At 40.4% G+C, this 14,411-nt stretch overlaps 1 protein-coding gene across 1 annotated transcript; it reads right to left on the bottom strand.

Annotated features, from left to right (window-relative positions):
• Positions 1–1,592: 1,592 nt before the first annotated feature.
• LEPROTL1 (leptin receptor overlapping transcript like 1) lies at positions 1,593–14,261 on the bottom strand. The gene is made up of 4 exons (XM_023252431.2): positions 14,107–14,261; positions 6,733–6,808; positions 4,843–5,029; positions 1,593–3,882 (listed from the first exon to the last, which is right to left on the bottom strand). The coding sequence occupies exons 1-4, from the start codon at positions 14,120–14,122 to the stop codon at positions 3,766–3,768; spliced, it is 396 nt and encodes a 131-aa protein (XP_023108199.1). The 5' UTR covers positions 14,123–14,261; the 3' UTR covers positions 1,593–3,765.
• Positions 14,262–14,411: the final 150 nt, after the last annotated feature.

Below are 14,411 nucleotides of genomic sequence, written 5' to 3'. Positions count from 1 at the left end.
AATCTTCAAGCGACTGGAAGTAAAATATACAGTACAGAGCGTCCAGTAAAAGTGAACTGTAAAATTGTCTTTATATCTAGACTTTCTGCCACTGAAAACAAATGGTGAAGAGAGATATAAGCTCTCAGAAATCAGTTAGGGGCTTACTCAAGTACAAGGAACTCCTCAAGTTCGGGAAGTGGAACTGGAAGGCTTCTCTTGCGGCACAGCAAGTCACACCTCCGTGTTCTCTGTCACAACCCCCCGTGTCTGGTGTACAGTTTACCAGCTAGTTTTTTAAAGAGCCTTTTCAACAGGAAGAAGACTCGTCACACAGCCTTTCCTTTGTATAAGAGGTGGGAGCACCTCGCTAGGTCCACTGAGGTACCGTGTGCAGAAACGTTAACATTATTGGTTCAGTCCACCTGGTTACCTCATTTTTCTTCCCTGGCAACTTTCCACTCTTCCTAATGTACTACAGATTTAGAAAACTAGAAACAAAGTCAGTTAAGGAGTGCTAGGCACAGACTCAGTTCTAAGAAAAGCCAGCAAAAACACAGTTCTAAGGGGAAATAATTTATGACAACCCTAAATTACCAAGGAAAACGCAAAATGCCTTAATATATTCGAAGGAAGTACAAGAGTGTATGACCCATTTAATACTTTCACCAAAATAAATAAACAACTGTCAGTTCTTTTTGAGATAAGCTTCAGTTATCTGGAATATTTATTTTACAGGATGTATTCTCTTCCCTGGGAGTGCCAGAAAATTGGGAGGCATTAAAATAAGAGCTCCTTAATCTTCACGAAGAGAAAGGATAACACAGGCTTAACGGAAGAAACAGGATTTTGAATTTTCCACCTATTTTATAAATTATAAAGCATCCTGAGCTGTAAAACGTACACATCACTTAACGGTAATGTTGCATGGCTGCTTGTTAAATTTGACGTGCTGATTTAAAGTGACCTGAAACTTCTGAATCTTGTCACATTCAACGTAAATGTTCCAGAGTCTCCTCTAGAAATATGGATCATCTTGACAACACCCCCCCCCCCATCATGTTAGAGCAAACACTAAGAAACTATGGTTTAAACTTTTTAAAACATATAATGAGATTATATAATTAGGACAACTTGGGACAAGATTCACGTTTGATAAAAGAGAACAGTACTTTTCTCCAATCACACTGTGCCACACAGATTTCTTGCCCTTAACTATTTGAAAGGTTTGCAAAAAGCCAAATGCTCCAATAATGAATGGTAATAAATACACAATAAAACATACGGTCATAAAAAAGGTTCTGAAAATTTAAGAACAGGTACAACCTTGACTTTTGATTATCAACAGTCTTTTCAGGTCAACAGAATCCTCTATGGCTTTTTTGTAAAGGGCTAGTTAAAAATCCTACTTCCCCAACCTACTTCTACCAATCTATAGCTCAAAATCACAGGGCTTCCTTGTAATATTTACTACTACAGTTTCAATTCTGTTTTGGAAGTGAAACTTCTGCAAGTCTAACATTCATGACTAATATATTGCATTATTAAAATGAGTAACACACTTCAGGAGCTGAAGTGTGCAGCATATTTGCATTTCAAAAACACCCACAAAGTAACATAGATATTGAAAATCTTTATTGTTTCATCATCAAAAGTTTTCTTTCCGTAGAAGAATGGCAATGCGGTATCAGTGCATGTTCTATGGCAAATTCACAGCTCAAAGAACTAGCCTAGAGATCAGACAGCACTATGTCAAGCTCGTGAACAAGACGAGAGACACGATGCTGCCAAACGCAACCAGGACACAGAAATATGCGGCTGCTAGAGAAAGAGTCTATGGCCAAGTGAATAGAATAGTCGCAGTGCACTGCACTGATATTCTAGAACAGAAAACGGGAAGGGTCAGAGAGTGTACTTCCTGCAAAAAAAAAAAAAAATCAAGTAGATCCCACGCACTCAGTTCCCAACTATATAGCCAGCTAATTCATGCACGCCTGTACCATCCCCTTTAGGGCTACATCACTGTAACACTGCAAGCCGTCTTCAGCCTGCTGTAGAGGCGGGACAGCCACACGCAGATACCTCACTCTGCTTCCCATCTCACAGCTAGAGTCACCACCTGGGCCTGGCAATAAAACCTGTGGACTTTAGGCATCTTTAGTAAAAAGCTGAACAAACCCAAAATGGGTTCCCATTTTCTTCAGAAATAAATTTTATATAAAAGCTGTCATGATCACTCAGTTTTGTCTGAAGGCAAAACAATTTTTATGTAAGTATAGTGAAAAATCACACAAATATCCCAACAAAATACTGTCGGACCAACTTGAACATCTTCGTTACTAACTCTTGCAAAAGGTACTGATAATTGTTGAGATGCAAATGACCACAACGATTTGATCATGCCTGGTTACTGGGAACTTTTTGGTCAGGTCTTCTGTGTCTGAAGCTGCTATACAGCTGGATTTGGCTACCTTGCATTAATTCACACAATAAGTGCCATTTAAAAGGAAACAGCAGATCTATCATGATGAAATAAAAATCAAAAAAGTTGAGAGGTATACAGGAAACTTGTCTTAAATATTTTTAAATTACATATGATATAACCTTAGAGAGTAAGAACTACAATTACCATGGTCTAAATCTTAAATTGTTAATGCATGACTTATGTGCAAGACTAACAAGTCACTTGTTAATCATGTCAAGGCCTTGCGGGGCAGGGCACTCAGCATGTAGAGCATAGCAAGTACTTTCCAGGTGAGATCAACACCTCTAATTTAAAGTGTTATCAAACTATATTTGGAAAGTTAATTTACTTAATATATACAATGTAGAAAATAAGTTAAAAGGAGGAAGCAGGGAAAGGTTTTCTGGTCTAAATGATGCACACTACAACTTTTCCTTATCAGTAGTATGTTCCACTTCACCCACAGTAAAATATGAAAAGGCTGATAGAAGATCAAACATTTCACTTATAAATAGAAAGAGGATTAAAAAAATGGAATTTCAACATCGTTTCTTCCCATAATGCAACTCACTCTATCTATAATAGACATAAATAAAAACCATCTCAAAAATCTGGTTTTACACGCTTACCTTTGAGTTTACCAACAAATTCCTCTAACGACTGAGAAGAAAAGCACTCCTTTGTGGCAATTCCGTAAAATAATTTTCAATCCACAAAACACCTGCTTACTGGCAAAACCAGCAACCTTTACGGAGGGCATGGGCATTAATACTTGGCCCCTCTGAGGTATAAATGCAGCTATATGCGTACTGAGTGTACAGTCTATAAGGTATGCCAATGGTCTGCATAAAATTGGGAGTGATGTCATCCTGACTGATTGAAAACTTGTTTTTTTAACTTTTTGCAATGGAGGTTAAATAATTTTAAGACAAAAGATGTCCTTTAGCCCAGTAATAGCCAGCAGAAATCTAATTCCTAACCAATGCAAATGGTTATTACATTTTAAAAATGCTTAACATTGCATGTTGATTAAAAAAAAAAATAACTAAACAGGGACACATAAATACTCAAATTCAGCAGGACACCACAGAAAGCATACTAGAGATAAGTGTGAAATCAGTCAAGCTTTTCCAAAAGAGAAAATCCTTTTAATCCTTCAGCAAGTCTCTGTGAAAATAGTATGCTTACAATAAAAGTGAGAGGGGAGCACTGAGAACACCCCCAAGAGGCTTGCTGTGCCACTCAGCATCCCTGCCCCATCTGTGCGCGCGGATGGCCGACAAATGACAAGAAGTCCATTTGACAATAGTTCAGTAGTTCCTTCACCACTGCTGCCAGCTGAAGTCATCATTGCTTCCAAAGACCAAGAAAAAGCCCAGGATAGTTGCAAATATGACTGTGTTTCCTGTGAGAACAAGTGCACAAGCTCCCCACTCAATCTAGAGAAATAAGACAGATAAACACTTAAGTTAACAGATGTAGGAAAAACAGAAAGAAAATGAAAAGCAAATCTAGATTCTAGTTCTATGCCAATCATGATATAAAAACAAGCAAGATCTGTGATAGTAACTTTCACTCTATTCAACACTTAACGGTCCTTCTATATTGCTGTTTTTAATTTGCTTCCTTTAAAAAGACAGGAAGTCATGAAAATGATCATTATTCAAAAGTTAGACTTCTGGATTCTGAGGAGGCAGCAGAGACTTCTACAACTTAATGCTCATGAAGAAATTTGCTCCAACTCTTCTTCAGTGAATCTAAAATCTTATCTAGACAGCAGATTAAATTTAAAGTACAAGAAACGAAAACACACCCATGTACATTCTTTTAAAGGAGTAGGGGGAGTAATCGCCCCCTCCATGTGGAAGGGTGGTCAGTCCCTGGCATCTCTAAGTCCCCAGAGATGGGGGAGTGAATCTGACTGGTGAGTCTGGGAGGAAAGACCAGGTATACAGAGCTCAGGCCCTTCTCCTCTTTCACACTTTCCCATGCAAAGAACACACTATCTCCTCAGGCCTTTAAAGAGTTACAGAGGGCGGCCTGTGGTTGTTAAGCACTGGGTGAGAGGATGTGCCCACTTCTGAGAGTGAAGAACTGGTAAGCCAACTGTTGCCGCAGACCCCAGCCATGCTCTTCAGTATCATTCTTCCTCTTTTTTTAAAAGTAGGGTTCACACCCAGCGTGGCGCCTAATGTGGGGCCTGACTCATGACCCTGAGATCAACACCTGAGCTGAGATCAAGAGTTGGGACGCTTACCCGACCGAGACACCCAGGCGGCCCTCTCCAATATCATTTTTATCAGTTAACAACAAAAGTAAGATTATCTCTATCCTTTTTCCTCAGACAATTTTAACCTAGTCTGATGTAAAATCGTTCATAGAAAAATATATACACTTACCAGATGTGCTCTGGCAAATACAATAGGGAGCCCAAAAGCTGAGACAACAATGCCTGTTGTAAGAAATATGGCAAGTTCCTTACAAGCATTACTCATAGCATCTGTATCATCCACTAATCTTCTTGCTATGCAGTATGGAATAGGTGAAAGGATGTAAAAAAACAGAACAAAGAGAGGCCAGTATTGGCTAGAAAAAAAAAATAAGTTAATGTAGTTTTTGCTATCTATGTCATTTTCCTACACATAACATACGCTTTTAAAAAATAAAGACCAAAGAAATATTGCAAGGTTCAAAACAAGACATAGTTTAAAAATAAACAATAACCTGAACACTGAAAATAGTAATAATTAGAATCATAGTATTCCTAAAGTGAATTATGACACAATGATTAAATATTCCTTATGTTAAGAAAATGCTTTATAAATTATAGCAGTTGGAATCAAGGCCCAAAATTATTTTTCTTATTTTAGGCTATAAATAAAGAGGCATATGGAAAATATAAATAGTAACAGTAATTTTTAAAATTCAAGATTCATGCCCTTGACTTCTTGATGAATGACAGCCTTCTCAGGGTAAAGCTGCAACATCCCTAAACTCTCGTTAGGTCACTATGAACTCCCAAAATACTGAAATAAAAATGTAGAAAATGAACTGAAAGTAATATTGAAGACTTTAAGTTAGAATATAGAAAATAGATGGCTTTGAATCAACAGTCTAGCTATTGTACTGTGCCAGTGTAATTTCCTGGTTTGGATAATACAACTACAGTTATGTACGACAGCCACTGGGGGAAGCCTGTGTGAAGGATACAGGGGACCTCTCTGTACTATTTTGTTGCAACTTCTTGATAATACATAATCATTTCAACATAAAAAGTCAATTAAAAAAAAAAAAAGCACAAAAAGTGAAAACTGCAAGCTGCCCATGTCTCCCTACTTTCTCTCTCTTGCTCTCCTAACAACCTTCTTGTGGATCCTTCATATTTCCACACGGATAAATTTTAACAATATGAATCATTGCACTTTTTCATTTAACAATGTATCTTGAACACCTTTATATATCAGCACTCACAGCTCTTGGCTCCTCCTCATTGTTTTTAAGATTGCCTACTATTTCCATTGATGGACATATTATAATTTAACCATTCCTCTTTTGACAGGCCTTTAGGATACTTCCAGGTTTTTTTGTTATTACAGACAAGATTGTCATGAACATCCATACTCTCCCCTCACTACACATACCTTTGGAAACATCTGCCGGGAGACCTGTATGAGAAATTCTAAGTGGAAGGGCTAGTTCAAGGAATATATAGACTTCAAGAGCTGCAAGGAAACTGGCTTCCAAGATGACAGACTACATGAAGCTATACCTCTCCCTTCTCATACACGACAGTGCCTGTTTGCCCCAGCTTTTACCTTCACCAAAGGATTTCATTTAATTTTGAGAGAGGCTGAGTATGTTTTCATGCGCTTATTAGTAACTGGCAGTTCTTTTTTCATATTTATTATTGATTTTTCTATTTAGTTTTATTTTTCTTACTAATCTATCCTATTAATTTTTAAAAGTTCTTTCTATCCTATGGAAAATAATTGCTTACGTGACTTTATTTTCTTAGTCAACTGTCTCTTGACCCTGCTTCTGGTATTTTTTTGCTGAAAAGATATTTTAAATTTTCTTGTCTTTAATTTTATTAAGAGATGCTCAAAACTGAGCAGAAGTGCAATAACCAAAAAGTGATTTTTGCACTTTTAAAAAGATTTGTCCTTGGTAAATGAACATTTCTTAGGATTACTTCTACAGTAGAAGCTTTCATTTAAAAAAAAATTTAAAGCTTTAAAAGTAGAAAAAATTTACCCTAAAACACTAAAAAAGACAAAAATTTTACATACTTGTATATTGGAAGGGCACATCCAAGCATCAAAAACATCAGCCCAATTGCTCCTCCAAAGGATAAACTAATCAAAGCTGCAAAGTAAATAAAGAATCAAATACACATATTAATTATATTAAATTAATATTATTTTTATTAATATTAATATTAGCAATCTGAACATTACCTGTGATCCCAGAAGCAAAAAGCAAAACACAAAAAACGAATGCACCAAAAGTGATTTATCTTCAAGGGTGCCTGGGTGGCTCAGTTGGTTAAGCATCCTCGGATCATGATCTCATGGTTTATGAGATCGAGCTCCACGTGGGCTGGATTCTCTCCCTCTGCCCCTCCCCCACTCATACTCCTGTGTGCATGCACACTCTCTCGAAATAAACACTAAAAAAAAAGTGAGTTATTTTCAAAAGTGTAAGTTATCCATAGTTTCAAAATAAGTTTTTTGGGGTCATCTTCAAAGCAACATAAAGCAACACTGATTTTCAAGGCCCTGACCTATTGTGGGCACACCACCACATTCCCTCATTACTGTCTCCATTTCTTCTTTCTTTTCTTTTTTTAAATTTATTTTTGAGAGAAAGAGAGACAGAGCGTAAGCAGGGAAGGAGCAGAGAGAGAGGGAGACAAAATCTGAAGCAGGCTCCAGGCTCTGAGCTGCCAGCAGAGAGCCGGACGCGGGGTCTCAAACCCGCGAACCATGAGATCATGACCTCAGCCGAAGTCGAATGCTTAACAGCCTGCCACCCAGGTGCCCCACTGTCTCCAATTCTAATGAATATCCTAGCCTCCCAGATCAATGCTCTTCCAGTCATTAGTGTTATATTTACTCCACAGATCATTACAGTTTGAAAAACAGGATGTGGAGAAACTCTGCTTTCTCAGCTTTACTAGACTTTAGAAACCTTATCAAATGGGAAAGTCTCTCACGATCAGCTCCTGCTTCTTGCACATGCACCCTCACTGTGCTCAAAACTAGTAAGAAAAAAGTATCCAAGGATACTCGTAGTTAATAATTTTAGTCAACTAATTTTGGTCTACCCATGTTTCTGGAGGCACTTGAGACCATAACACTGTTTCCACTGTATTGCAAAGACTACCTGCAGAATTCTTTGGGATGCTTCCTAAAAATGCCAATTTGTGGGCCAGAGCCCAGGACTCTGAAATTTTATCAAGCACCCTGAAGATTTCCTAAGACAATGAAAGCTTGAAAATAACTGTCTGAAAAAGGTGGAATGTCAGGGGTTTTCTTAATCAGTTTGCCAAGTGAATCCTAAACATGAGTTCATGTTATATCCTTTAATGTCCTCTACATATCTTTATAAAACAGTTAATCTGTGTTACCTTACATGGTTTCAAAAGTTACTCAGATGGCTTCTTACCCTCCAAAGTTGACTCACAAAGACTGGGATGGGGGTGAGCGGAAGCGAGAGCTGCTGTCGGTTGAGCAGCCGGTATGTACCTGGTGCTTTAAATATCTGATTTCATCCTCTCCACAGTTTTATATATTTGCAATTACTAACTCTTACAGATCAAGTCAGAGAAATTTCGGGGGAGTATTTAGTTATTATTATTTTTTTGTTAATGTTTATTTATTTGAGAGAGAGAGAGCACGTGCAAGCAGGGAAGGGGCAGAGAGAGAGAGAGAGAGAATCCCAGGGAGATTTTGCACTGTCAGTGCACAGCTCGACGCAGGGCTCAACCCCATGAGCACGAGATCATGACTTCAGCCAAAATCAAGAGTTGGACACTTAGCCAACTGAGCCATCCAGGAACCCCTAGTTTTAGTTTTTAAAAAATGTTATCATGGGGGTGTCTGGGTGGCTCAGTCGATTGAGTGAGTGACTTCGGCTCAGGTCATGATGTGGCAGTGTGTGAGTTTGAGCCCTGCGTCGGGCCCTGTGCTGACAGCTCGGAGCCTGGAGCCTGCTTCAGATTCTGTCTCCCTCTTTCTGTCCCTCCCCTGCTCATGCTCTGTCTCTCTCTCTCAAAGATAAATAAAAACCCTAAAACAATTTTTAAAAATGTTACACAGTTTACACAACTATAGCTGGGTTTCCTCCCCTAATTTCCTACATGTTACAAAATGTGCAGGATAATGGGTACAAGCCTTCTTTGGTATCACTTTTTAAGATATCACAAGCTACAGACACATTCTATAGGTGAAACACAGGTACTAAAATTAAACACACACACACACACACACACACACACACACACAAAGCGATGTGTTTTATAACTTTTTTTTACCATATATTAGTGAGTAGAAACAACTTTCTTGAATAGGCAGTTTATTAGTGGCTTAGAATTAAGCAAAGATATAAATGATCAATTTATTTTGAGTTCTATATAACCTATATTTCTGCAACTGCACTGGCTAAAAGAATAACTTAGGCGTTTTTTGTTTTTAATGCAGTCTATTAACCTTAACAGAAACATTAAAATCCAAAAGAGCTGTAGAAGGCCTAAAAGTTACCAGGACAAAAGCTAACATATATAAACCAAAATTAACAGTAAAGGGGTTAAATGCTGCCCAGTACTACTGACAGCTTTCTCTGAATTAAAATGGTAATAATTGGGGTGCCTGGGTGGCTCAGTCAGTTAAGCGTCTGGCTCTTGATTTCAGCTCATGTTTTGTGAGACTGAGCCCCGTGTCAGTTCTGCGCTGACAGTGCAGAGAGCCTGCTTGAGACTCTCTCTCCCTTTCTCTTTCTCAAAATAAATAAATAAACATTAAAAAATAAATAAATAAAATGGTCATAATCAAGGACATCCACTTACATGGTAGGTCGGCAGATTTAGTTTTCCCTTAGATCACCGATGCAGGTCATGTAAAACCTGAACACATTTACTTAGTCCATAATACCATTATATTTTCAATTACAGAAAAAAGAAAAGAAAAAAACCTGCACTTTTATTTTATAGCAAGTGAGGAACCTCAAATTTACAATGGAGTGAAATGTAAACTGTGAGGAAAATATTGAGTTTGCCATTTGTTTTGTTCAATTCAAAATAGGTCCTCAAAATCTGGCCCTGCTTACTCTCCTGACACACTCACACCAGGCTATTAGCCCTTGTACTCTGCACCTCAATGACACTGGCCTTTCCTCTCCTGGCAATCAGCAGGCTCCTTCCCCCACAGGGCCCTTGTACCTATTGTCCTTCTACCTCAGATACGTTTTCATTCATTCATTTCATTCAAGAAATATTTACTGCAAACCAACTATGTAACAGGTGCTGGAGATTATTTATGTAAATAAACCAGACAAGGCCCTTCCACACTCATGTAGCTTGTATTCTGGTTCCATTCCCTTCCTCTTTCCTCCAAGTGAACTCGTCTATGTCCTTAAGATCTCAGCCCAGGGGCGCCTGGGTGGCACAGTCGGTTAAGCGTCCGACTTCAGCCAGGTCATGATCTCGCGGTCCGTGAGTTCGAGCCCCGGGTCAGGCTCTGGGCTGATGGCTCAGAGCCCGGAGCCTGTTTCTGATTTTGTGTCTCCCTCTCTCTCTGCCCCTCCCCCGTTCATGCTCTGTCTCTCTCTGTCCCAAAAATAAATAAACGTTGAAAAAAAAAATTTTTTTTTAAGATCTCAGCTCAATCGTTTCTTTCTCGGTGAAGTTATTCCAAACCTCCTGACTTGACCAATTCCCCTTATCATATTCATTCATTCATTCATTCATTCAACAAGTATCTACTGGGCACCTAACATGTGTCACACACTGTTCTTGATACTAGAGATAAAGCAATGAAAAAAAAAAAAAGCTCTTGCTCCATGAAGCTTACATTCTAACAGGAGAACAAAATGATAAAAAACCAAAAGTAAGCAAAGGAATGTCAAGTGCTATGAAAGAAACCAGGTAGAGTAAGAAGGTGGAGTGCTTTTCGAGACACAGTGGCCTGGAAAGGCATCGCTGATGAGGTGACATCTGAGCAGAGACTTGTATGAACTGAGGAACTGAATCATGAGGATTTCTGGGGGGAGCATTCCAGGCAGAGCGCCATGCATGTGCAGAGGCTCTCTAGCCCTGTACACATCCCCTTTGCTCAGTTATCACAGCTATAATTTTATATCAATTTGTATCTGTCTTTCCTTGCAAGCTGTTAGCGCCACCACAGCAGGGAAAGAGTTTTTCTGTTGTTGATGCTCACACCCCAGCTCTCAACACTGAATAATAAATATTTGTAGAATGCATAAAAGGAAACCAAGGGGGAAAAAAGAGAGAAAAGGACAAAAGGGAAGAGGAGGGGAAGATCACACCAGAGTAAAAACAGCACATAACTGAAAGTCAGAAGACAATGGGTCCCTAGACCCTACTAGCCATTTACTGCCTACATAATTATATCTGAATGTCAGTTCTTCCTTCTATGAGACCTGGATTAGATCTAAAATGCAAATAATTCTCAGAACACTAAAGATATTTGTTATAAGGCATGCTAAAAAAGTAAAAACCATCTTCATTTTTAAATAAATTTTAATTCCAATATAATTAACATACAGCGTCACAGGAGTTTCAGGGAACCATCTCCACTTTTTCAATGTAGTTGCCAAACAGCTAAATTCACCACTACAAATACTATATAGTAACAACTTATTTATCCAGAATATAATTTAGAATCCTGGAGGAAACAAGGGTCACTGAAGAGACAAAGCAGATGTCACAAAGCCCATACACTAAATCTACCATTCTTTATAAATAGACCCTTAGGCTCCTATTCAGCTGACATTGATTTATTCATTTTTGTGATTCAACTGTTGTGTGTGAATTTCAGCAGAATAAAAAAAGAATTTTAAGAGTCATATATGTTCATTTATAGTATTTTTTCAATAGCAATTCATATAGCCAGAACAAAATTAAGTGAAAAGTAACTTTCCCCACCCAGAAATGATCACTGTTACATGTAACCTGTGACATAAAATTTTCTAAGTTTGAAGATCTTGTTTCCCATATTGAAACAAATGAGAAAGAGGAGGCAGAACTGCACATAAGCAAGATCTGCCCTCTGACAAGAGAAAGGAGACTGAAAAACAATTTAAATCAGGCAGAAAAACCTCAAAAAGCATACTGGTTTATGGCAATCTTGGCCAAAAGGCAAGTAGCTTTACTACTTGATGGTCTCTGGGGGGTAACTCTTTTATGACAAAGAACAATTATTTATGTTCTTATCAAAAAAGGAAGTCTAAATTTTTTTGAGTACACTCTTAGAAAGTTAATGAAAGATTTCTTTTAAATAAATAGAAAATGAAAACAAGGTAAGATTCGAGTATCAAAAAACTTCATGTGACATCTCACTGCCCAGTCATACTGGATGTAATAAAACAAAAACAATGGGGTTAAATAAATTGCTCAAAAGAGTTCTCAAAACTTGTGAAGTTTCTCCAATCTTATGAAATCAGCAACTAGGCTGATTTATACATAAATTTCATCATTTGTGTATAAATGGATGCCCCAGATGACACATCAATAAGGCAAGAACTTATACTGTAAATGAGTGATGAAACATTGGAGGGCAAAACTTAGATGAGTCTAGTTTCTACTCCCAAAGCCTCTAGGCTAGGGATGATGGAACAGTCCAATTATTTAAACCCTCTCGAGACAGGGTGCTGATTCTGTGATTACAAAGAAATTAGAGTAGCAGGGACCAGTTCCCTAACCTGGGAGTTGCTAGAAAAATCTAATACATAACCGAATAATATGGCTTAAGAAATCGGGGCGCCTGGGTGGCGCAGTCCGTTAAGCGTCCGACTTCAGCCAGGTCACGATCTCGCGGTCCGTGAGTTCGAGCCCCGCGTCGGGCTCTGGGCTGATGGCTCAGAGCCTGGAGCCTGTTTCCGATTCTGTGTCTCCCTCTCTCTCTGCCCCTCCCCCGTTCATGCTCTGTCTCTCTCTGTCCCAAAAATAAATAAACGTTGAAAAAAAAAAAAAAAGTAATGGTCTCCAATGATAGCAACACGTGCTTAATATAAAGATAGCCCAACAGAAAGAAAATATCCTGATAAACAATCATAACAATCAAAAAATCTTATTGAAACCAAAAGTGTAAGTACAATTCCATCTGTGGCACTTTCACCTGATTAATATTTTCCTAGATTCGGAGAAGGAAATTACAGTTATTTTCCTACAACAGAGACTCCCTACGTTTATGACACTGAGCAAATGGGGAAGAACTAGGAAACTGGCCACATCCTTAAAACCACAGCATTCTACCCTAAATGCCTTTCCATACAAGGATTCAAAAAGGTCTATTACAGTTCAAAAAACAGATCGAAAAATTATCTTTGTTGCTCAAATTACCAAGTTTTATGTCGGAAATGAAATGTTCTCAGACATTAAAAATACACCAGAAAGAGTAAGAATGTGACTCTGGGAAAGCAGTTCAATAAAAGTTGTCCTGAAGGAAATAAATTATGCAGAAAAAAACACTATCAAAGTTCTTCATTTCCTGCATGCCTGCCCCTTCTACAATTCGCAGGTCAGGAAACCAACGTAATTCGTGGTCAAAAAGTTGAAAACGTTGTCAATGGTATTTCTAATCACACTGACAAAATTACCAAACAACTGGAAAGATTGCAACCTTCCTTATTTGTAAAGGAAATATACGAATAAACCAGTAATTTTCCATGAAGTTTTAAACTATTTTACTAAAAAAAAAAAAAAAAACAACTGAAACTTTGAAATGTAAAAGCCTCAACGTGCAACTTGTGGAGAACAGGAGCACCTCGGGGTCGCTCACACGGTCTAACACTATCGGAAAAACAAAACACAATCAAAACGCATCAGCTTTTGGAGTCTGTGAAGCTTCGAGCACAGGTCCTGAGAGTGGATATGCTGCCCAAGGCTCCGGAAAGAACCGTCCCCAAGTCCTTCCAAGGCTTTCCGGAGGGACTCGGTTCGGCTCAGCACCCCAAGATCGCACTTGTGCCTTTAAGCGGCAAATGACACTGATTTCACGTAACTGGCATCTCTAGCGGCCTCATCCCCCTCAAAAGCACTCTCCGCTCGCCTCTCTCGCGGATGCAAACTCCTGCAAAACGTGTGGGATGGCCCGAGGCGCTGCGGGACTCTCGCAGACCGCGGACCACTTCATTCTTTGTACGGGGGCCGATGGGTGGGACAGAGGCTGCCGAGATCAGCAGAAAGCGGGCGCCGACGGTGAAGCCGCCGCGCCCGCCGGCCTTTCCCGGAGAGCGCCGCGCCCAGCTCTGCTACGAGGCTGCGAGGGCGGAGGCGGGGGTCCAGGGGCCGGGGGGCGGCCGCCAGCGCGGGGACCCCGCGGCGCGCGCCGGGGCCGGGAAGGCGGCAGGCGGGGGCCGCGTGGGACCCCCTCCCCCCCTCGGGCGGCCACCCAGACCTCCGGCGCCCTGCGCCCCAGGCCCACCTTTGATGCCGGCCATGGCGGTGACGTCGCTCCTGGCTCCAGGATCTGAGGCGGCGGCGGCGGCGGCGGCGGTAGCGGCGGCCGGGAGATCCGAGACGCGCGGCGGCGGCGGCGGCGGCGGCGGCGGCGGCTGCCAGACAACACCCGGAAGTGCACGACGCAGCACTTCCGCCGGCGACTCGCGCCCGCGCGGGGGCGCGGGGGGCGCGCCGGGCTGGGGGCGGTCGGGCAGGCCGCCACCTTCCCTGCTTCGCTGCCGTGCGGCTCGCCGCGGTCGCGGGCGTTCAGTCCTCGCCTCGGTTCCA

Source organism: Felis catus, chromosome B1 (genome assembly GCF_018350175.1).
Source record: "Felis catus isolate Fca126 chromosome B1, F.catus_Fca126_mat1.0, whole genome shotgun sequence".
In the NCBI taxonomy this organism is placed as follows: Eukaryota; Metazoa; Chordata; class Mammalia; order Carnivora; family Felidae; genus Felis; species Felis catus.
This window is presented reverse-complemented; position numbering and strand designations above follow the sequence as displayed.